The 23,473-nt window shown below is 44.3% G+C and overlaps 1 protein-coding gene across 2 annotated transcripts in view; it reads right to left on the reverse strand.

The window, feature by feature from the left end:
• Window positions 1-1,158: 1,158 nt before the first annotated feature.
• Window positions 1,159-23,473, reverse strand: part of KANK1 (KN motif and ankyrin repeat domains 1) — a gene marked incomplete at both ends in the record, with an annotated part of 69,577 nt that continues 47,262 nt past the window's right edge. Inside the window, 9 exons of one of the 2 annotated variants that reach the window (XM_080708607.1) lie at window positions 1,159-1,221; window positions 1,713-1,811; window positions 2,973-3,173; window positions 3,644-3,786; window positions 6,342-6,561; window positions 10,843-10,930; window positions 12,897-13,139; window positions 14,307-14,415; window positions 15,001-15,192. In XM_080708607.1, the coding sequence (XP_080564733.1) occupies window positions 1,159-1,221; window positions 1,713-1,811; window positions 2,973-3,173; window positions 3,644-3,786; window positions 6,342-6,561; window positions 10,843-10,930; window positions 12,897-13,139; window positions 14,307-14,415; window positions 15,001-15,192 (1,358 nt within the window). The remainder of the gene's footprint in view (window positions 1,222-1,712; window positions 1,812-2,972; window positions 3,174-3,643; window positions 3,787-6,341; window positions 6,562-10,842; window positions 10,931-12,896; window positions 13,140-14,306; window positions 14,416-15,000; window positions 15,193-23,473) is intronic. The other variant, XM_080708608.1, reaches the window with a different exon arrangement.

Raw genomic sequence — 23,473 nt, forward strand, 5'->3', positions numbered from 1 at the left:
AATGAGGCAGGGCCAGGGAGAAGCGCTTAATAAAATTTTATTTTGAAAATATGGCAAGAGTCTAAGGCACTTCAAACGTTTAAATACAGAGAGAACGAAGTAAATGTGACGTGGTATGAAGGAATCCGTAAATACAGAGAACTACGCTACGTTTCTCCAGAGGCGAACACAGAGCCCATTCCGGGAACACAATTCATCTTTTACCAGTGGATACAGCTGGCATTGTGCAATTGTTAAAACTGTGGTAATATTACATGTAGTTCTTCATGTCTTTAATTACTATGGAATAGAAAAGCTGAAAATACTGTGTCAATGTCATAGAGATACCTTTTATATAAAAAGCCATATATCTGCCTAGATAAAACCAACTGAAAAGATTTCCTTTTGTAAGGTTTATACAGTTTGAGATTCCATGCTCTTTTTTTTTTTTTTTGGTGGTACTGGGGTTCCTGGAAGCCCTTCTACCTCTGGGCTACACTCCCAGACCTATTTTATAATTTGGAAACAGGGTCTCTTAAGCCAGCGAGGCTGGCTCCGAACCAGCGTGATCCTCCTGTCTCCGCCTCCCAAGCGCGGGGATCACAAGCGTGCGCCACCACGCCCGGCTGTCCATGCTCTATTTTTAAACCAGAAACTAACAGCCTGGGGCCCTCGTTACTGATGAGCAAAGTCACCTTAACTTCTTTACAATAAAGACGACAGAAGAAAAACGAAAACTGTCCTGGAATGGAAATTTGGAAGTACTTTCCAATGGTTCCACATTTAGTAAATATAAATATTTGTGGAAAATTTTAACGACATGCCAGTGAGAAACTGACAATTTTCTGTGTGGTAGGAGGAGGGGGAGAAGGAACCGAAGTTGCTCGTTCAGGTTACCATCTCCTACACCTGTACATAACGGAGCGGAGACTCAGCAGCCACAGAGACGGGGTTCAAGCGTGCCCGATGCAGAGAGATGACCAGAAAGGAGGCCTGTGAGCTTGTATTGGCAATATCCCACCAGCTCTGTTTCCCCTGCAGAAGTGTCAGCCTGGAGCCCATGCCTTCATGCTTCTGTCTGCTGGTGATTCAGGCACAGTATGTATACATTCAGTATCTGTCACCCCAACAGTTAGCAGCTTAATGGTGGCCTGTATGTGGAAGGCTATTTGCACATAATCAGTCAAATGAACCTCGGTGGGTTGGACCAGGAGACGTCTTCCTTCCAAGCCTGGGGGTGCCCTAGAGACAAGGAAAGGGGGGAAATTAAGAGGTTAGTAAGTGACCTCCTGCAGACGTGTCACTGTGATATCAGAACTTGGTCCACCACAGCCGACAACCAGTTGCAAGCCAGGAGTGCCCTGGCTAAGAATGTGGGACAGGTGTCCACCAGAAGTGGGCATGCTCCCAGTGTGCCTTGTGTGGCTGTCTTGGGAAGTTAACTTCCTGCTCAGCACGAACTCTGGACTGTTACTTTAGAAACAAAGCCCGTGTTGTCTGCACAATTAGGCACAAAACAGAACCCTCAATGCCATGTGAGACTATTTGTCTTCCATGAGGGCAGAGCCCAGCCTCTGCTGCACCTCAGCTCTCCTGGCTTACAGGGTAGAAACAACCCATTCTTAAGCTCTAGACTAAAACTTCCATTTTCAGGATTCTCTCATCAATTCCCTAAGGGAGATGGCTTGCTGATCTGGTGGATTTCAGCCTGTTTGTACACGTGCAATACTGACCGGAGATGGGGCTTTTGCAAAGTTGACATGGGCATACAGAAGGACGGCGATGTCCTTGTGTCCTGCTTCCAGGGCTATGGAGAGCGCAGTGCTGCCGTCCTGTAGAGAAAATGCAAAGGAGTCAGGGTGGGTGCCTCAAGCCTTCAGACACCACGCTTCTCAGCAACACTTGGGAACTGCTTTTCTTCCGAAGGCCAGTTTGATATTTCCTACTCATTTAGGGATAAGGAAGTGGGCGATTATCTGGGACAGCTGGGATTTCTGGAAGTCCCTGTGGCTCCGAGGACCTTTATTACTAATCTGCAAGTTCTTTGCAGCAAGAAAAGCAAATGAACCCCAAACCAAAATGCATGTAACACAGACAGTTCTTGAGGAGAGGAAGGTTTTGACTCTCTTCCCTGAGAGGGCAGTGAAGGGAACTTCTCCCCTCAGCTCCTATTAAAAAGATGCTCTGGCCGGGCGTGGTGGCACACACTTGTAATCCCCGCGCTTGGGAGGCAGAGACAGGAGGATCACGCAGGTTCGAAGCCAGCCACGAGCGCTGGTTTAGGAGACCCTGTTTCCAAATAAAAATGTAAAAATAGGTCTGGGAGTGTAGCCTGGAGGTAGAAGGGCTTCCAGGAACCCCAGTACCACCAAAAAAAAAAAAAAAAAAAAAAAAAAAAAGATGCTCTGCTCTCCAGGCTGCAAAAACTTCACTGACTTGCTCTTCCTGCTGGCCTGAGCCCAGGGAGAGTTGAAATTTATTGTGAAAGGAGGATGTTTTCCCTCTTAACTTTTCAGTATCCTGAAGGAAAGGGCTGGTTCAAACCTGAGATGGTTCATCTCAGCTCCACTGAGGTGAACTTTAGTACATCACCTATTTTTGTTTCATTTGTTTGGAAAAAATATTTTGCCCAAAAGAAAAAGAAATGGTTGCAGTTACAAAGTGACCGAGCTTAATGACCAAGAATCTTGTTTTACAGATGGACAGTGACCCGGTCATTGCTTCTCAGAAGCTGCCCCTATTTTGATTCCCTAGTATAAGTCTGTCGATTCCTCTGAAGTGTACTGGTTCTCAACACATACTCATCAGTCACTTCCCTCCCTTTATGGATTCTGGGGTGAGGCTTATTTATCTTTCTGCCCTTGGCTTTTGTCAACGGGAGTATTAGTTTGCTCATAGTACAAGCTGCCAGGCTGGGCAGCCCTGATCCACAGGAGACTGAGGAGGATGTGCTCGGCCCTGCCCCACCCTGCGGCCCAGCGGTGACAGCTTACGTTGTCCTCCAGGTGGCCGTTGCAGCCTGGCTGGGCCAGCAGCAGCTTGACGATCTCCACGTGCCCGTGCTCGCTGGCGCACATCAGGGCGGTGGAGCCCTCGTCATCCTGGATGTTGACATCAGCTCCGCAGGCCAGCAGGCCCTTCACCATGTCTATCCGCCCGTGACTGACTGCCAGCATGAGAGCCGTCTGCCCCGCCTGCAGGAAGAAGTGACCGTGGGCTTCGGAGGCGCAGAACGAGCAGCCGGGGAGGGGGCAGGGCAAGAAGTGTGGTGACAAAGACCTGGGCATGCAGTTACTTGGGCCAGGGTGGTGGTAGCATGAGAAACTAGTTTCATGTGAGCAACGAGTCAAGAAAGATCACGAAGGAAGGAGGCAGTTTCCCGCTGAGGATCTATCCCAGCAGAGCGAGGAGCTGGAGAGTGGAGAGGAAGTTTAAAAGTCAAGCTATGACGTTTGGGGACTTGGGACTTTGTGTCTGGAATGGAGACAGTCAGGCCTGCACAGTTTCTGTATGAGCGAACTCTGCAGACAGGGGCTAGGCCGGGTGAGGGAGGGAGAGGCTTCCAGGTCACTGGTGCGTGTGGCCAGCAAGGGTCAGGGTGGGAAGCGTGCTGCTCCGTCAGCCCGGTTACCTCGTGGCGAGTACTGCAAGCAGAAGCACTAACCTGGCTGGCCTTGGCATTCACATCCCCGCAGCCGAAGAGCTCTCCCACCACCTGCATGTCCTTCTCTGCCTCCACGGCTGCGAGGGCCGCCAGCATGATGGGGGTATACCCTGCCTTGTTCTGGTGGTCCACGTTACACACGTCTGCAAGAAATGAGCCTCTTTAGAGAGGAGCCGTCTCCTAACAGCAGCAGGAGGACATGGGAACGGAAGGGCTGGCGAAATGCCACTGGGTGCTTCAGAAGAGGGTTTGCACGGGTTGAGGATGGAGATCTGAAGATGGCGTTGTTCACTTATTCTATACTGCTAAATCCTGTGGCCCTTGCATGTGGGGGTACTTAAGAGCAGAACTCCAGCTGGGCGTGGTGGCGCACGCTTGTAATCCTTGCGCTTGGAAGGCAGAGACAGGAGGATCTCGCTGGCTTAAGAGACCCTGTTTCTAAATAAAACAGGTCTGGGAGTGTAGCCCGGAGGTAGAAGGGTTCCATCCCTAGTACCACCAAAAAAAAAAAAAAAAAAAAAGTAGAACTCCAATCACATAATTTCTAACTCTAGGATATGTGGTCTGAGAGTAATAATGCAGTACATCCTCTAAAAACCCTCCAGGGTCTAACAGACGTGATGAGCTAGATTTTTTCTATTCTGGTCTATTATTATTATTATTATTATTATTATCATCATCATTATTATTATTATTATTTTTTTGGTGGTACTGGAATTGAACCCAGAAGCATTCTAAACTGAGCTATTTCCTCAACCCAATTTTATTATTTTAGTTCAAAACAGGGTCTTGCAAAGTTGCAAAGGGCCTTGATAAGTTGCTTAGGCTGTCCTTGAACCTCTGACCTTCCAGTCTCAGCCTCCCACATGCTGGGATTACTGGTGTGCACCTGGCTCTATTCTGTAATTCTTGAGAATTCTTTAAGATCTAAATCATCCTCCAGGCATTTAAATGTCCCTTCAGCACGTCCTAATGAAATGACAGCATGGTGAGTGTTGGAAAGCAGCTTTTACTTGTGACCCAACGTCAGGTTAGAATGTCTAAGATGCTCCATCATCCAGGGGTGAGAAGCGAAGGTACCATGAAAACCTGTCTCAAGGTCCCAATCAGCAAGTGTGCTGTTGAGGGTCCCCCGTGTCCTGGCCCTCAGTCCTGCACAGGCTGAAGCATCCTAGAGACATAGACTCAGCCCACAATGGCGAGCAGTAAAACCAAGTAAGAATAGTGATGAGCCCAAACCGTCCAACCACAGAGTTACAATCCTTTCATTTGTCAAAGTGTCTTCTCTAGTCCAGTATTCCAAGGGTCTACATAATTGTTCCTTTTCAGAAGTAATTCTAAAATCTTGTTTTTAACTTCTCTGTATCTTGTCTATTTCTGTTTTAATAGTATCTTGATGTTATCACTAGCTCTGTTTATAGTCTGGAAAGGCTAAAGAGAGAAAGGCCTGAAATTCCTTCTTGTCAGATGGAAGCAGTTACACCCTAATATGGGACCTAAAATCAAGAATAAGCTAACTGAGAAAAAGATAAAAAAGATAAATCTCTCCTCTGTATTAATAATCCAACACCCCCATTGGATCAAAAGATAGTAAAAAAAAACTGGACTATTTCACTGCACATTCTAAATCAGGTACTGACATTACATCATTGGGCTACCCCAATTCAAGTTTAACTCTTAAACAAAAAGCCAAAAGATATTTCTCAAGAGAATTCTTCTGTGATACTGGGGATTGAACCCAGGGACATTCTACCTCCAATCTATACCCCTATCCCTATTTTTTTTTTTTTTTTGGTGTGGTACTGGGGATGGAACCAGGGGCATTCTAGCTCTGAGCTACACCACCAACCCAATTTTTTATTCTTTATTTTGAAACAAAGTCTCACTAAGTTGCGAAGGGCCTCACTAAGCAGCTAAGACTGGCTGCAAATCTGTGATGCTCCTGTCTCAGCCTCCCAAGTACTGGGATTACAAGCATGTGCCACCACGCCCGGCTCCTCAGCCCTATTTTTAAATTTTTATTTTGAAACAAACTCTTGCTACGTTGGTTAGAGTCTTCCCACTTGCTGAGGCTGTGCTTAAACCTGTGATCCTCCTGTTTCAGCCTACCTACTACTGAGATTACAGTGTGCACCAGTAAGCCTGGCTAATTTCCACTATATTTATCAACCTGGTTCAGATATAAGGCTAACACTTCCCAGTAACAGTATTGGGCAGGAACAGTGATGATTCTACTATGGCTTTGCTCAGGCCCCATCTTTAGTAACCAATCACCTCTGCAAGGCCACTGGATAGTGGTTGGTGTTCGAGGACTGACTGAGTGGTCCACAGGCCCAAGGGCTGCCTATGCTTCTGGGCTTCTGGGCTGCACACTGCCTCCTAGAGCACACAAGCAAAGCACTCATGACTCAGCGCAGGCACGAATGTGAGTCATATTTATTACCAGGGCTACACCTCACTCGAATGCAGCTGATCTGCAGCAAGAAGAGTCAAAAGTCCTTTCAAAATAGACCTGGCATCTGCATCCCCCATTTGGTTTCAACTTTCAGCCTCTTATTCATGACACAGAACAATACTCTTGGCCCATGGAGTAGAAAAACAATGAACGGATGGTCAGAGAATTCAAGAGTGGATCAACCTGCTCCTCTGAGTCATGACCCAAGCACCGTGAGAGAGAAGATGGGGGTGGCCGCCGCACCTGCATCCAGGAGCAGCTTGACGATCTCGAAGTTGGAGTGGGACACGCTGTAGTGCAGGGCGGTGTTGCCGTTGCCGTCAGCCATGTTGATGATGTAGCGGAGCACGTCCGGGGAGACCGCCTCGAACGCGGCGATGTAGTCCCCCACCATGGCTGGCACTGCCGACTTCTGACTGGACACGCGGAACCACTCATGCTGTAGGGTGTTCAGACAGAACCTCTGCCGACACACAGAGCTGCGTTAGTTTTTCTATTTATAGGCATTTCTTTCTTTCTTTCTTTTTTTTTTTTTTTTTTGGTGGTACTGGGGTTCCTGGATGCCCTCCTACCTCTGGGCTACACTCCCAGAACTATTTTTACATTTTTATTTGGAAACAGGGTCTCCTAAGCCAGCGCGCGTGGCTGGCTTTGAGCCTGCGCTATCCTCCTGTCTCTGCCTCCCAAGCGCGGGGATTACAAGCGTGCGCCACCATGCCTGGCTATTTATAGGCATTTCTGAGACCCACTCTCAAGCCCAAGTAACCAGGCCTTTTATAGTCAAATATAGTCACAGTATATATAGTGAGCAGTTAGAACCTGCTCACAAAAACAGCAAACAAGACCCAGAGTCTCAGAGAAGTGTGGTGGTACATGCCCATAATCCCAGTACTTGAGAGGCTGAGACAGGAGGATCCCAGGTTCCAGGCCAGCCTCAGCAACTTAGTGAGGCCCTCAGAAACCTAGGAAGATTCTGTTTCAAAACCTTCTCCAGTTCATGGTTGGGCTCTGCTTCTCATAAACTATTGACCCTGGGGGAAGTTACTTATTCTGCATCTCTGTTTCCTTGTCTGATAATAATGTTCATGTTGAGGATGAAATACTTGGGCTTGGCTCAATTTATGATACTAATATTATGGAATTATGCAAATAATTTTTATAGAAATCAGGAAGAAATTAACAAGCCCACTCTTAACTATGGTGCTTCCTGGCCAGACCAACTCCTTTAATTCTTCCAGGGCACTAGTTGGGAGACCAGGCATAGCATGGAGACAGCCAATGCTGACTGTAGTCCTTAATGCAAATGGAAAGAAAAAAGAAGTCCATTTTTAAAATATCAAAGTAAAGCTGGGTGTGGTGGTGCACACTTGTAGTCCCAGCATTTGGGAGGCTGAAACAGGAAGATCGAGGTTCTAGGACAGCCTCAGCTACTTAGGCTCTTTGCAACTCAGTAAGACCCTGTTTCAAAATAAAGAATAAAATATAGGGCTGGGGGTGTTGCTCAGAGGTAGAATGTCCCTAGGTTCCATCTCAAGTACTGCAAAAATAAATAAATAAATAAATAAATAAATAAATAAAGCTGGGCGTGGTGGTACATGCTTGTAATCCCAATATTTGGGAGGTTGAGACAGGAGGATCTCAGGTTTGCCACCAGCCTCAGCAACCTAGTAGGGTCCTCTGCAACTTAATGAGACCCTGTTTCAAAATGAAAGAATAAAACAGAGCTGTGGATATAGCTCAGAGGTAGGATGCTCTTGAGTTCAATCCCCAATAATCCCCCCCACAAAAAATAAACACATATACTAAAGATAGATAGACAGCCTCCATCAAAAGCACCAGCACTGAAAAGGTAGAGTTGGGATTGTAGAACATCCATCTTCTACCTACCTTCCTTCCTTCCTTCCTTCCTTCCTTCCTTCCTTCCTTTCTTTGTACTGAGGATTGAACCCAGGGCATTCTACCTCCAAGCTACACTTCCAGCCCTATTCCTTTTTTTTAATTCTATATTTTGAAACAGGGTCTCACTAAGCCGTGGAAGGCCTCACTAAGTATCTGAGGTTAGCCGTGAACCTGCGATCCTCCTGTCTCAGCCTCCCAAGTGCTGCGATTATAAGCGTGTGCCACCATGCCCAGCTCATTCAGTCATATTTTGTGTAGCTTATAATGGGTCCTAGAAGCTGGGCCTGGTGGTGCATCCCTGTAATAATCCCAGTACTTGGGAGGCTGACAGATTTGAGATGAGACCAGCCTTAGTAACTTAGGAAGACTCTGAGCAACTTAGGGAGACTCTATTACAAAAACAAAAATTAAAAAGGGCTGGGGGGGGTATAGCTGAGAGGTAGAATACACCTGGGTTCAATGCCCAGCAGCCCCTCACCCCACGCCACACACACAATAAATAAATAATTAATTAAATAATGTCCTGGCCGGGAAAAAATAGAAAATTTTCTTCTTCTGTTTAGTTGGTTACACATTTGGATTTCTGTTTCTTTGGAGTCATTACACAGAAAAAAAGGAAAATACATCCTCAGTTGTCCTAACTTTGTTACTGCTAAATAATCAATGCCCTGAGAGGATCATCTGACCCTGGTACTGTGATCATTCACATGTCCACTACTTTGCGCAGCACAAGACTTTCAACACCTTCCAATCAACAAAAAATGTGTAGACCACAGAGGATATGACTCCATGCTAAGCAACTCGGGGGAAGCGGTGCTGTAAAGCCCTTCATAAGCCGGGCGTGGTGGCGCACGCTTGTAATCCCCGCGCTTGGGAGGCGGAGACAGCAGGATCGCGCAGGTTCGAAGCCAGCCGCGCTGACGTAAGAGACCCTGTTTCAAAAATATAAAATAGGTCTGGGAGTGTAGCCCGGAGGTAGAAGGGCTTCCAGGAACCCCAGTACCACCAAAAAAAAAAAAAAAAAAAAAAAAAAAAGCCCTTCATAAGGACAGGACTACATGACTTAGTATTCTGACAATGGCAAAAGGAAACCCTATGTTATGGCTGTAAAGCTGATGTTCAGATGCCCATTTAAGATTCAGACTAACCCTAGTGGGTGCATTGACAATGCAGTGACATTTCATGGCTTTACTGCCTGTGATCAAGGTAGAGCCAGGCATTTCATTCATACTGATGAACTTCAACATGCAATTCTACGGTCTCTCCTTGACCAGGAATTTTACTTAGTATTTCCTTCTGTAAATGTCCTGCCCTGCTCCTTTTTCAGCACTAATTGGATGTCAAGACTCAGCTGGTGCTGATGGAGTTAAGTTCTAGGCAATATAAAGAAATATGAGAAGAGACCTTAAATTTCAGAAATGCCGCATGATAAGGCAACATGACTTAAGGGGAATGAACAGAGCATGGACCTGTCCTCAAGCTACACATAATCCAGTCCGATGTAGTGGCTGCGGCTCTAACAAGCCATGGTCATCAGGGCCTCAGTTAGACCAGCCTTGTGGGCAGGTGATAAAGGTGCTTCTGCCTGTGCCAGCCATCACCAGTTTTAGGCAGACAGTGTGGGAGCCATGATGCTCCAATTATGTTTCTCATAGAAGAGGAAAACCACTAGGATTAGATAATTCCTTAGGTCTTTTCTAGTTCTAGCTTTTATTTTATTTTGTGGTACTGGGGATGGGACCTGGGGGAATTGTATCTCCAAGCTATACCCCTAGCCCTAGCTTTTAGTCTTTTTATTTTTGAAACAGGGTCTCACTGAGTTGCGAAGGGTCTCGCTAAGTAGCTGAGACTGTCCATGAATCATTATCCTCCAGTCTCTGCCTCCTGAATGCTGGGATTACAAGCATGTGCCACCACGTCTGGCCTCTAACATTTTTTTTGTAGTACTGGGAGTAAATTTCATAACTGGGAGCCTTATAAATCAACTTTTTACCAGCTGCTGACTTAATGTTATTTAGCACAAGACACCAATAAATCTACGGACATGAAAGGATTCAGATGTGTTATCATCTACATTAACACAAACGGACACATTTTCTCAATGCATGGAGGCTATCAGCCAGAGGGTGGGTCTGGCCCATGAAAGGAACTCCATGTCCAAAACTGTGGCATGTGAGAGGGTGACAGACGTGGTGACGGCATCAGATTAACCACCGTCATAGGACTATTGATACATCGTCCACGCCATGCCATTCATGATCACTGAGGCCACCACAACCTCTTTGCTTATGAAAGTCTCAAATTGTGAAATGTCAAGTGTAGTTAGTTTTTTTCTCTGTTTTAAAATAGTGGCTGCCTATATTCCACACCAGAACATAATATGCAGTTTCATAACTGAAAGAAATGCTAACCTTAGCCCAGATAGGTTTCCTTAAAACAAAAAACAAAAAACAACAAAACTATGCTGACTCAAAAAAAAAAAAAAAAAAATCTAGGATGCTGTTCCTTGGACCAGAAGGTTCTGTGAACAAAAGCAGGACGTGTAGAAAGAAGCCGATTGCCTGCAATTAGCCCTCCATTCCATCTGCAAGTATGTGCTTCATAGATGCCTCCACCCCAAGAAAAGTACAGGGTGGGTCAAGGACATCCTACATTGGGCCTCAAGGAAATGCTCGCAGTGTGCTGCAGGGAGCTGGGCAGCACGATGCTCACCTTCCCAACTCATGCTAGAAACAGTTCAGAGAGAAGGATGCAGGCAAAACGGCTCAAGCAGATCGCTGGTGCCTGTACACCATCCCCCTACGCACTTGGTACAGAATGAGGACGGTGCCTAGGTCACACTCACCATGTCTTTGCTGGTCAAAGCTTTGGGGTCATTTATGTTATTTTTCAGTAAGTTGCATGCAGATAACATCTTTTCACTTAATTCATACCTAAAGGGGGAAAAATAGACAGCTTAGGCTAAGCCATAAGAGGAAGCCATTTTAATCTCAGTTCTATAACCCTATAAAAGATAAGTGGCCCTGGGCCAATCCAGGCAGTTGTGATAGTTGGAGGTGGCTCTACGCACCCGAGATTGATGTCACCATACAGAGCCAGCATCTCTAGTCTTTTCATAGGCGTAGCTTTATTATACCAGTTGGGCCTTTATGACATTATGGAATAACATTTGGAAATTATTTTGCTTCTTTTGTTCTAAGTTCTTAAGAATATTTTTATTCAGTTGGGCATGGTGGTGAACACCTTGCCCAACTTGGAAGGCTGAGACAGGAGGCTTGAAGGTTGGAAGCCAGCCTCAGCAACTTAGCAAGATCCTTTTTCCAAATAAAAAATTAAAACAGGTCTAGGGGCATAGCCTGGAGGCAGAAGACCCCTGGGTTCCATCCCCAGTAAAAGACACACACACACACACACACACACACACACACACACACACACTCTTAAAGGGTTTAAGAGGTCTAAATTATTACATATCCATTTTGCTGACCAGTAAACCACATACTTGATAGCTGAAGAAGAGTTTGTTCAACCCATATGGAAAGTTAAAGATGATATATGGTAAACAATTAAAGATGATATATGGTAAATAAATTACGTCTCAATAAAGCTATCTAAAAACACCACATGACAAGACATTTAAACCATTTGAAAACACATGGAAAGATAAACTAGACACACTTACCTTCTGTTAATGCAGTTAACTTAAATTTGCCAAAATAGCAAAGTTTTCTGAAATGTTCTATTTATACTTTACATAGTTAAAAATCTACTCGTTCCCATCTTTTCTACTCTCTCCTATTTTATGAACATCAAATTCATATTTATTAATGGTCTTTAAACTTATATTTTTAGGTCTTTAAACTTATATTTGTATTTGAATAAACTGGAATGATACTAGGATTCAGCTGCTGTTTATAATATCAACAAATTCATTATTGTGTTCTTTGGTTTTTTTTTTGGTGGTACTAGAGTTCCTGGAAGCCCTTCTATTTCTGGGATACATTCCCAGACCTATTTTTTTATATTTTTATTTGGAAACAGGGTCTCTTAAGCTAGCGAGGCTGGCTTCGAACCTGCTCAATCCTCCTGTCTCCGCCTCCCAAGCGCGGGGATTACAAGCGTGCGCCACCACGCCTGGCTACTGTGTTCTTGATCACTCAGTGGGCAACAAAATAGACATGACTGAAATACATTGCCTGTACAGTAAATGTGATCTTTGGTTGAAGGTAAACACCTGCTCCTCGTGCACACAATGAACGATCCTGTAATAACAGTATTGATGGCTGCATCAATATAAATAGATGAAGATAAAAGTTTGAAATCTTTTTTTTTTTTTTTTTTTGGTGGTACTGGGAATTGAACCCAGAGGCATTCTACCTCCAAGTTATACCCCCCAGACTGATTTTATTTCTTATTTGGAAACAGGGTTTCACTATGTGGCCGAGACTGGCTTCGAATCTGTGATCCTCCTGTCTCAGCCTCCCAAGTACTGGGATTACAAGTGTGCACCACCACGCCCAGCTAAAATCTGAAATCTTAAAGTGTGATAACTACCAAAATTTTGAATATGTCTTTATAGGTGAGATGTTCAGCCAGTGAAAGCTGTAGTGGATGGTGGTTCCACATGTAAACTAGATAGCCAAGAGTTAAGATCTCAGAAAAAACAAAAACAACAACAACAACAAAACAATAGGAGACTAGTTATCAAGCCATCTTTGCTATCCTAAGAGATCTAGGAGTTACTATATTCCATGCTTTGTATTTTTCATTGTATTTCTAAAGAATAGGCAAGGCCAAACAAATATTTAGTTGCAAAATCTCTGAATTGACTAATTCTATTGCCAAAACACACCGAGGTGGGATGGGTCAGGGAAGTCAGGGAAGGGGAGGGTACCACACCTCTCTCTGATTTCCACCTTCTCAGGTTCACATTCTTGAACCTGCATCTCATCGTCCACCCTGGCAGACCGGAAACCTTCCATATTAATTGCATGGTGCCCTTCTGCCATTCCCTGAGTGTCTTCGTCCTCCTCTTCCTCCTCCTCTTCTTCAGGAGGGTACTCAATGACATCACACTCGTCATCAGACTCCGAAGAAGAGCTTTCCTCTGAGCTGGAATCATCACTTGAAGTTGTCTCATACCTAGGTGGCAATTGGGATTTCAGGAGATGCAAGGTGTGTCCATAAAGACCCAGTGACAGAAATGTCTATGAAGGGAAAGCTGCTGATTGACTCCAGAAACTTCACCAGTGTTTGTTGTTTTTTTTTTAGACCCTACACTTAGAAGTTCAAAGTAATGTCTGTTTGAATCCCTAGTGGTTTTTGAGTGGCTTCTGACTGAAAAGGGACAACTTGGGTTGCCAACTGGCACCATATACTACTTGTTAAAAAAAATCATGACACTTCTAGCTTAGTATAAATCAAGAGGGAACTTAACTTATGGAAACCAGAACCAGATCTGTAGTTGCCCATTTTTTAAAATCCAGAAATCTTTTCTCCATTCCTCCTACTTTGCCCCATTCATTCTCCCAGTGGCAAGGTGAACAGATCACATAAACAAACAGTAAAAAAATTTCCTGGGATACCTCATCCAACAAAACTTTAAAGATGTGGAAAAAAGGCACCATCATATTATGCCTTGGTGGCCCACTCTACTGAAAAATAGTAAACGACATGGGAAGTATCATCTCAACTAACTGCACTATTTATTGCCTTCTTGTCGATTAATCAGCAATTGTTTTGATTCAATTGTTGCTTCCTACACTTAAGCTCCACTATTTGCCTGAGCCAACCAGAAGGGAAGGAACAAACAACTCATAAGCATTCTATTTAGAAGGCAAAGACCTGGTGATATGGCTAGGTTACACTTCAGGTGAAAGGCCCACGGTTTTGCTTGTCAACGTGGAGAGCTATGCCAAAAGCAACCCACGCTGAAGGAGTGGATGACTGTCACTGGGCCAGGAGCGATGCTCAGCCTCTTTCTGTTCTGAGTTTTAACACAGGTAAGTGCGAGCTGTCCAACACAGTGCAGCCACCCTGCTCTCTGCTGCTTTTGGTCGAAGACTATTTTTTCAGGTCAGAGGTGGAGAAGAAGTCAGTTGCTCAGCTTCGTGGTATCCTTACAAGAGTGACATATCCTTAAAGACAGCAAGAGGAGGGGAGGAGAGAAGCCCAAACGCACCTTTCTGAGAAAGGAATCTTCTGTCATCAAGAGGTGGTGGCATCCCACACCAGACACCTTGAAAGAGGCAAAGGAGACAGACCGACAGACAGAAAATGCTGAGCTCCAGGACGGACATCTTTCCTTACCCTCCATTAATGCCAACGAACTGAAGGTTCTTTTTTGTGCCATTTGAGTCTTTGTTCCCATCTTTCTTCTTCATGATGGACTTCAGTGTGTTTTCATTATTTGTACATGCTATAAAAAAGCAAATCAAGGCAGTCAAAGTTAACATACAAATTAAAGGAACAGGCAATCTTCCCACCTCATTCTTTTTTTTTTTTTAATGCATGTGAATGTCGATATTGGCACATGTAAGAAAAACTTGCACAAGATCCATTGAAAAAGTGTGTTCACGCAAAAAAAAAAAGGCCTCAAACTTCTATTAATAATGTCCTTTAAGTGGAAAAAAGAATCTATTAGTACTTGCAGACATCACAAAACCAGTGACAATCGGCATTTGTATGAGCCTGTATTGTTTATAAAGTGATGTCATGTCTCATATCTTCAGCTGAGATAACCTGGAAAAAATTTATGCTTGCCAAAATAGGAGAGAGTGAAAGGCTATCTGCAGTACTTCATAATCTGCGATACCAGATAAAACTCTCTTAAAGAAACTGCACAGCTTTCTTTCTTGGTTAATCTTAAAGATTTTCTAGGCCTTCTTTCTAGACAACCACATAATCTTTCTTCCAGGTCAACTTATGAAACATGCCATCTTTCGACTGGAATGCTGCCATTGCTGGCCCCGGGGTCTTTGTGGAGGATTCTGACAAGACTCACCATAGAGGCTGGCGGCTATCTGGTCATCTGTCAGGTTCACTGGGGCCGCTGTGCTTCCCTGAGAGGGGAAGGGGTCCTGGGGGCTCACTGGCTTCCCTTCTGTGGCCCCCAGCACTGGCTGGGATGTCTGTGTGCTTAACAGCCCTCCTGACTGAAGGCCTCCACACTTACAGGTATAATCCGAGTTAATTCCTGTCCGGAAAGAGAAGGGTATAGAATGTGCCACCAGGACTGGATAAAATCAACTTTTTTTTTGTGTGTGTGGTACTGGGGCTGGAACCTCCAAGCTACACCCCCAGCCCTACTTCTTATTTTTTATTTTGAAACAGGGTCTCACTGAGTTCAAAGGGCCTCACTAAGTAGCTGAGACTGATCACGAACTGTGATCCTTCTGTCTCAGCCTCCCAAATGCTGGGATTACAAGCGTACACCACCACATCTGGCTTAAAATTGACTTTTAAAAATATTTATTTTTATAAAAAGTTAGATTCTTGCGACTCACCCTTTTTGATTGATCACCCTCCCTCCTGCATTTTATTTTTGAAAACAGGTACTCAAACTGTATTTAAACTCAAACCGCCCAGGCCCTCTTCTGAGCTACACACCTAGAAATATTTTAAAATAATTTTTTTTTGTTTGAAACAGTCTTTCTTAGGTTGAAGAGAGTCTCAGTGCTGGCTGAGGCTGTTCTTGAACCTGAGATCTTCCTGTCTTAGCCTCCCAAGTACTGGGATTACAGGTGTGTGCCGCTATGCCCAGCTCTTTTTTGACTCTTAATCTTCCCCTTGTTATCATATCTGGCTCTGCCCAGGGCTTGTCCTAGCGGCATAGCATCTCTTTTCCCTCTGTGCTGGATGTTCCCATCCTCACCTGGGCTCTGGGTAACTGGAGTAGCATCCTGTCCCCCTTCTGCTGCCGTGCCCCCGGCATGCTGCTAGAGTAATGTTCCCACCCGGTCCAACACCATCATGTCTCCCGCTAAAACAGAACCCAACACAGCCTAACAAGCAGCCCAGGAAGCAGAGTGCAATGCCTAGCCAGAACCCAAACATGCCTAAACCACCCAAGACCTGGCACCAGCTTCCCTCTGCAATTTCACTCCCACCACTTCTACGGCCCTGTCTGGGACAGGCACGGCATCCCAGTACAGGGACCGCATCCCAGTACAGGGACCGCATCCCAGTACAGGCAACATACTCTGCCTAGATGAAGGGGCTTTTTCTCATTTCCTGCCAGCTGTCCTACTTGCTGTCCTCTGCTGGGAACGCACTCCCCCCAGGGCCTCGTGGCCCACGCCTCCCACGACTCCTCTTTAGTCCCTGATCTCCTTGGCTGAGAACAGCCTCCTCCCTCCGTCGCACAGCCTGTCTTCCACACACACTTCTGGGGTCTATAATGCATGGTGCAAACGGCTTCTGTGACTGTTTTGGACTCTCTTCCAAATCTTTAAAGGTTTTGAGGACATAAAACAGTTCTGTTCACCTTTGTTTCTCTCATCACATCGATTACAGGGCTTTTGTGGCTATTGGGTACTTCATATTTGGCCACAGCTGAAAAACTAAACCAGTGCAATGGCACAAGCCTGTAATCCCAGTATTTGGGAGGTTGAAACAAAGAGGATCACAGGTTTGCGTCCAGCATAAGGTAACTCAGTGAGACCCTATTTGAAAATAAAAAAGGATGAAAGTGTACCTCAAAGGTGGAATGCTCCTGGATTTAATCTCCAGTACCACATACAAAACACAAAAATTGAATATTTACAATACATAATTAATATTTATAATTAATATATTAATAAATAAATAATAAATACATATAATTTCCAATGTGGCTGAAATGGAATGACATTTAAATATGGTTAAATAAAAAAGGCAAATAAAATCCCATGCATTGTATAATCCTATTAAGATATAACATACATATATGTTTATACATACATAAATATATATATATATACATATACACATATATGAGTTATCTAGAGATTGCCAAAATGAAACAACTATGGTGATTTTTTTCTCATATTTATCACTTTTTATAGTGAATATGGACATCCTATGTTTGAAATCACTCTTAAAATTCTTTGATTTAGAGGCTGGGTGTCGTGGCGTACACTTGCAATCCCAGCATTTGGATGGAGACGAGAGGTCTGTGGTTCACAGACAGCCTCAGCTACTTAGTGAAGCCCTTTACAACTCAGGGAAAAAATAAAAAGACAAAAAAAAAAAGGGGCTGAGGTATAGCTCAGATGTACAATGTCCTGGATTCCATCCTTGCTACAGCACACACACACACACACACACACACACACACACACACACACACACACACAAAAAAAAAAATTCTTTGACTTAGGAATTTGATTTCTAGAAAAAAATTTTTTTTTGGTAGTACTGGGGTTCCTGGAAGCCCTTCTACCTCCAGGTTACACTCCCAGATGTATTTTATACTTTTTTTTAAATTTGGAAACAGGTTCTCTTAAGCCAGTGAGGCTGGCTTCGAACCTGCGTGATCCTCCTGTCTCCACCTCCCAAGCACGGGGATTACAAGCGTGCTCCACCACTCCCAGCCTGATTTCTAGAAATTTTATCCTAAAGATGCACAAAAAGATATAGAAAGATGATCATTGTTTCCATATTCTCACTAAGATTTTTTAAATTCAAGAATCAGCAATCATTTAATGCAAATATATTAGTAATTTTTATCATTATTGAACTGTTAAACATATACAAAAGTAAACAACACACAGTCATACGTCACCCAAGGATGGGGGCACGTTCTGGGAAAGCATCCTTAGATGATTTTGTAGTTGGGCAAATGTCTTAGTGTATTCACAAACTTAAAGGGCTACAATGTCACTAAGTGATAGACTTTATGAGACTAGCATTGTACATATATACATGTGGTGCACTGGTGACCAAAATCTTGTTCCACCGCATGTGACTGTATGATAAACTCCCCTGCCTCCACTACTTTCAACAATGGCAGAGATATCTGGTTTCATCTCCACCACCTCCATCTATTCACACTGGGTTACTCTGAAGTGAGAGCTAGAGATCCTATCATTCTCATGCATAAATATTTCAGTACATATTCCTAAAGGAATTAACCTTTAAACACAGAGACACACAGACAGACTCACAAACCATTAATGCTAAAACCATCAAACTTAAAAAATTCTTCATGGTTATCATGTATCCAGGATGTTCATGTTCAACTGAGAATTCCAATAAATATTGTGATTGGTTGCTGTGTGTGTGTGTGTGTGTGTGTGTGTGTGTGTGTGTGTGTTGCTGGGGACTGAACCCAGGGGTATTCTACCTCTGTGCTAAACAACCAGCCCTATTTATTTTTTGTTTTGAAACAGGGTCTTGCTAGGTTGTTGAGGTCTCACTATGCTGCTGAGTCTGTCCTTGAATCTGCGATCCTCCTGTCTCATCCTAAGTATTGAGGGTACAGTTATGTGCTACCATGCCCAGCTGCTATGGTTTTTTAAAGCTTTTTAATCCATAGGCTTTCCATTTAAAAATGGCTCTAAAATACATACATCTACCCACTGACATCATATACATATATATATATATATATATATATATATATATATATATATATATATATATATATATGTATACATATTACTAGGGAGTGGAATCTGAGCCTTATTTATTTTTTTAATTTTGAAATAAGGTCTTGCTAAGTTACTGACTGTCTCATTACATTGCTGAAGCTGGCCTCCTATGGTCCTCCTACATCAGCCCCTCAAGTACTGGGATTACAGGTGTGTGCCACTGAGCCCAGTTAAGAAATTTTTATTTTTTTTATTTTTTGCAGTACTGGGGATGGAACCCAGGAGCATTCTACCTCCAAGCAACACCCCCAGTCCTATTTTTTATTCTTTCTAATTTCAAAATAGGGTCTCACTCAGTTGCGAAGAGCCTTGCTTAGTAGCCGAGGCTGTCTGCAAACCATGATCCTCCAGTCTCAGGCTCTTGAATGCTGGGATTACAAGTCTGTGTCACCACACCCGGCTAAGAAATTTTTAAATTAGGGACTGGGGGACATGGCTTAGTGGTAGAACATTTGCCTAGCATGTGCAAAGTCCTAGGTTTGACTTCCAGCACTAAAAAATTAAAACATGAATTACATATACATAATTTCTAAAGTTGAGGTATAGTTTACATACAATAAAATGCACAATTTTTTTTAATTGAACAGTTGGATGAGTTTGGGTGAATATATACACCTGTGTAACCACTGAAGGCACAGAAAGTTGCTAACAACCCAGGAAACCCTCTTCCTAACTTTTCCCAGATAATCTCTCTACCTGGAAATGTCCCAATTTCTTTCACTATAGCTGGTTTTGTAAACTAGGACTGTTAAAAGCTTCTCTGAGCTGGGCGTGGTGGCAAACACTTGTAATCCCAGCATTTGGGAGGCTGAGCCAGGAGGATCGCAGTTCACAAACAGTCTCAGCTACATAGTGAGGCCCTTTGCAACTCAGTGAGAACCTGTTTCAAAATAAAAAATAAAAAAAATAGGAAGCCAGGCATGGCGATGCACACTTGTAATTCCAGCGTTCAGGAGGCTGAGACTGGAAGATCATGGTTCGCAAACAGCCTCAGCTACTTAGTGAGGCCCTTTGCGACTCAGTGAAAGCCTGTTTAAAAAGTAAAAAAGACAAAAATTAGGGCTGGGGGTGTATCTCAGAGGTAGAATGCCCTGGGTTTCATCACTAGTACCTCAAAAAAAAAAAAAAATAGGGCTGGGGGTGTAGTTCAGAAGGTAGAATGCTCCTGGGTTCTATCCCCACTACCGGGGTGGGGGGTTCTCTGATCCTGGTGCAAGCCCTCAAGTGGTCCTGAAAGTGAGGGCTTGGTCTGGCCAGTGGGCACTGTACTGCTCAACTCCTCACTGTGTTGAGGAGGTCTGTGACTTCATTCCTCCCGGCTCTGTCTTGGTCACTGACCTGCATTCCAGTTTCCTTCACCAGGTAAGGGCTACCCACAACCCTTTCCAGACCTGGCTCCAAACTATTTCCTCTATCATCAATTTCCTGGGATGTCATTCCACAGAAATCTCTTTTTCCCATATCATTGCCTTGAAGCTTTTAGTGGTCAGGTTAAAACATCCCCTGTCCTACTTCCTCAGCTTCATAGGTGTCCCTTCCAAGAGGATTAAGCTCTTTGAGCCCCTTTGCTCTGTATTTTTATCTGGTGTCCCCTTCTGTGCTTAGGATAGTGCTTGACATGAGAGTGCCCAGGCATTCAACCAGAAGTCACAGAGATTCTATTGAGGCTAAGAGGCAAGGCAGGAAGACCATTGAACATCTAACTGAGGAGTTGAGCGGTACAGTGCCCACTGGCCAGACCAAACCCTCACTTTCAGGGCCACTTGAGGGCTTGCACCAGGATCAGAGAACCCCCCACCCCAGTAGTGGGGATGGAACCCAGGTTCTATTGAGGCTAAGAGGCAAGGCAGGAAGACCATTGAACGTCAAACTAGCTGGAATTTGTCAAGTTACAAGGAATCTGCCACCTCTATTGCCAGAAAGTCTCTTTCAGATGGTGTTTACGTTCTGGCTGGCTTGAATGGCCAGTACACAATCTTATGAGCTCACTACAGGGCCATCGGTAGGCACAGGAGATACACGGAGGACCCCAGCGCAGCCAGGAAAGCCAGAAAATCAAGTGGCCAACCCGCGAAGGTCCATGGTCTCAATCCTGCCGCTTTTCAGAATCACCTTAATTGGGGCTCTTCAAAAGCTCATATACAACGAGCTGTCTGCAGGTGGGCCCAGGCAGCAGCTTGTCTTACCATCTCTCCAGGTGATTGTGTTATGCAGCCAGGATTAAGAACCACTGGATTAGCAACCAAAATAAAAACTTACCTGCTGCAAATAAGAGTGTAGACCCCCTCTGATCTCAATTCATCAACCATGGACCCATCTGAATTCTCAGGAATGGTTTCATTAGAGCCCTGGACCACTGATGTTGTAAAAGACCATGGAGAACAGTAAACACTGCCCAACACAAATAGCAATAAAACAATAGAATTCCGGGCCTCTCACCTACCGGCTTGAGACCCCACCGGCGGCAACGGTTTCCCCATTGCACAACTCGGGATTAGTGGACAGTGCTGCTCCACAGGCAACTGTGAAGACTCTCCTGTCACTGACTCAAACTTATGGCCATAAACATCAAGAAAGCATAAGCCGCATTTTATGACTCGGCCCAATTAAATGATGACTAGCAGACAGCAAGCAACAGTGTTCTGGAGAAATGAGAAGCACTCTGCACTTGATGCATTAATTCTATGTCTAAAGTGCACTTAGCATTTACCGTGCACTTAATCATAATAGCTAAGGCTGCCTATAATGAAAAATAGTTTAAAATGAAACATTTAATGTCCTGAACTTTAAGAATGTTAGAAGAAGCAAACTATCATAACAAGAAAAATGCTTATTGAAAACTGGAGCTGACTGGGCATGGTGACACATGTGATCCTAGTATTTGGGCGGCTGATACAGGAGGATCACAGGTTTGTTGCCAGACTCAGCAACTTAGTGAGACCCTGTTTCAAAAAGAAAACTGGAGCTGGGAGAGCTTTAGAGATCCCCATTCTGCAGTCTCCTCTGGGACATTTATCGATCTATAATGAGTATTAGCTGATGGAATACAGCAATAGTTTTACAAACTTATTTTCCTTTGTTTGTGAGTCTGGGGATGGAACCCAGGGTCATTTGACCTCGAAGCTATATCCCCTGTCCTATTTTTTTTTATTATTTATTTTGAGACAGGGTCTCACTAAATTGCAGAGGCACTCACTTTCTGCGAACTGCAATCCTATGGTCTCAACCTCCCGAATGTTAGAATTACAAGCATATAAACTTATTAGATAACTAACTTTTAAAAAATAATTTTAAGTTTCTCTATTGATTCATCAACTGTTTTCACATGGGAATCCAGATTTTTATTTATAATATCAAGTACTTTCTGAAAATACCATTCTGAATAGTATTGACATCTAGTTAACCATATTGTGCCAGATTTTCAGCTAGGCATTCCAATTTGGTGTGTGTATGTGTTTTACTAGGGATTGAACACAGGAGGCATTATAAGCCTGAGCTACACTCCCAGGCCTTTCTGATTTTTTTGAAACAGGGTGGATTTATGAGAGTCTCAGCTATGTTTCTGAGGCTATCTTCAAGCCTGTGAGCCTCCTGTTTCAGTCTTCCAAGTACTGGGATTCCAGGTGTGTGCCACCATGCCTGGGTCCAGTGTGTGTGTGTGTGTGTGTGTGTGTGTGTGTGTGTGTGTGTGTGTGTTATTAGGGATTGAACCCAGGAGCATTCTACCTCTGAGCTACACCCCCAGCCCTATTTTTTATTCTTTTTTCTGAAACAGAGTCTCACTAAATTGTAGAGGGCCTCACTAAGTAGCTAAGCTGGCCACAAACCTACAATCCTCCTGTCTCAGCTCCCAAGTACAGGGATTACATGAGTGCACCACCCCACCCAGCTTCCAATTTGATTTTTAAGGCACAACTAGCTTAATTGTCAAGAATAGGGACTTCCGGGAAGATGGCGACCGAGAAAAGCGGGGCTTAAGAGTCCCGCTAACAACCAATCTCCATTACCACAAAAAGAGCGCCTTTCATAGCCAGAAAACACCATCACCAGAAAAACAAAAAAACCCACCAGGCTCCAGAGAGAAAGCGGACTGAGAACAGAGCTCAGGGCCACAGAGGAGACACACGAGCCCGAGGACGCGGCAGCAGCGCCATACTGCCGGCGGCAGCGGCGAACTCAACGGACGGCTACAGCAAGCCAGGTGAGCCGCTGTGGAACAGCCAGGCGGGATCTTTCGGCGCAGACAGCATTTAAAGCTCCCAGTGGCTGAGCTCAGCACACACTGCAGGGATTCAGAGTGGAAATCAAAACCAGAGAAGAAAAAACGCCAGCCTCACGGCCGAAGGCGTGGCAGAGGCGCCATATTGCCACCGGCGGCGGCAGCAGCAGTGAATTCACCGAGTCCAGTACAGCTACATCTGCGTACTCAAGAACAGTGAGTCAAATTGCGGGCCACAGAGGAGAAATCGCAGTATTGGGCCTCCTGGGACTTGACCCAGTGAGGGAGTGGTGGTGGCAGAGATATCACACCATAGGAGAACGTGCAACCTGGCACCCCCCCATAGTTTAAAGCAGCCTCTATCGACTCCCTGGGTCGGAGACTCTGTGATACAACCCAGTAAAGGAGTAGTGGGGTCTGAGATAATACAGACTCGAGATCCAGAGCACCGTAAGTGAAGCCATAGTGACCCAAGGGAAGAACCCAGAGAAGGCACAAACCTCCGAAATCATGGGAAAGAGGAATAACACTGGAGTAATGAATGTGCACAACCCCACAACATCAGAACCTGATAAAACAGAAAATCAGAGATTTCTAGAAGATCAAATCAGGAAAATAACTGTAGA

Source organism: Muscardinus avellanarius (genome assembly GCF_963383645.1).
Source record: "Muscardinus avellanarius genome assembly, chromosome: 13".
NCBI lineage: Eukaryota > Metazoa > Chordata > Mammalia > Rodentia > Gliridae > Muscardinus > Muscardinus avellanarius.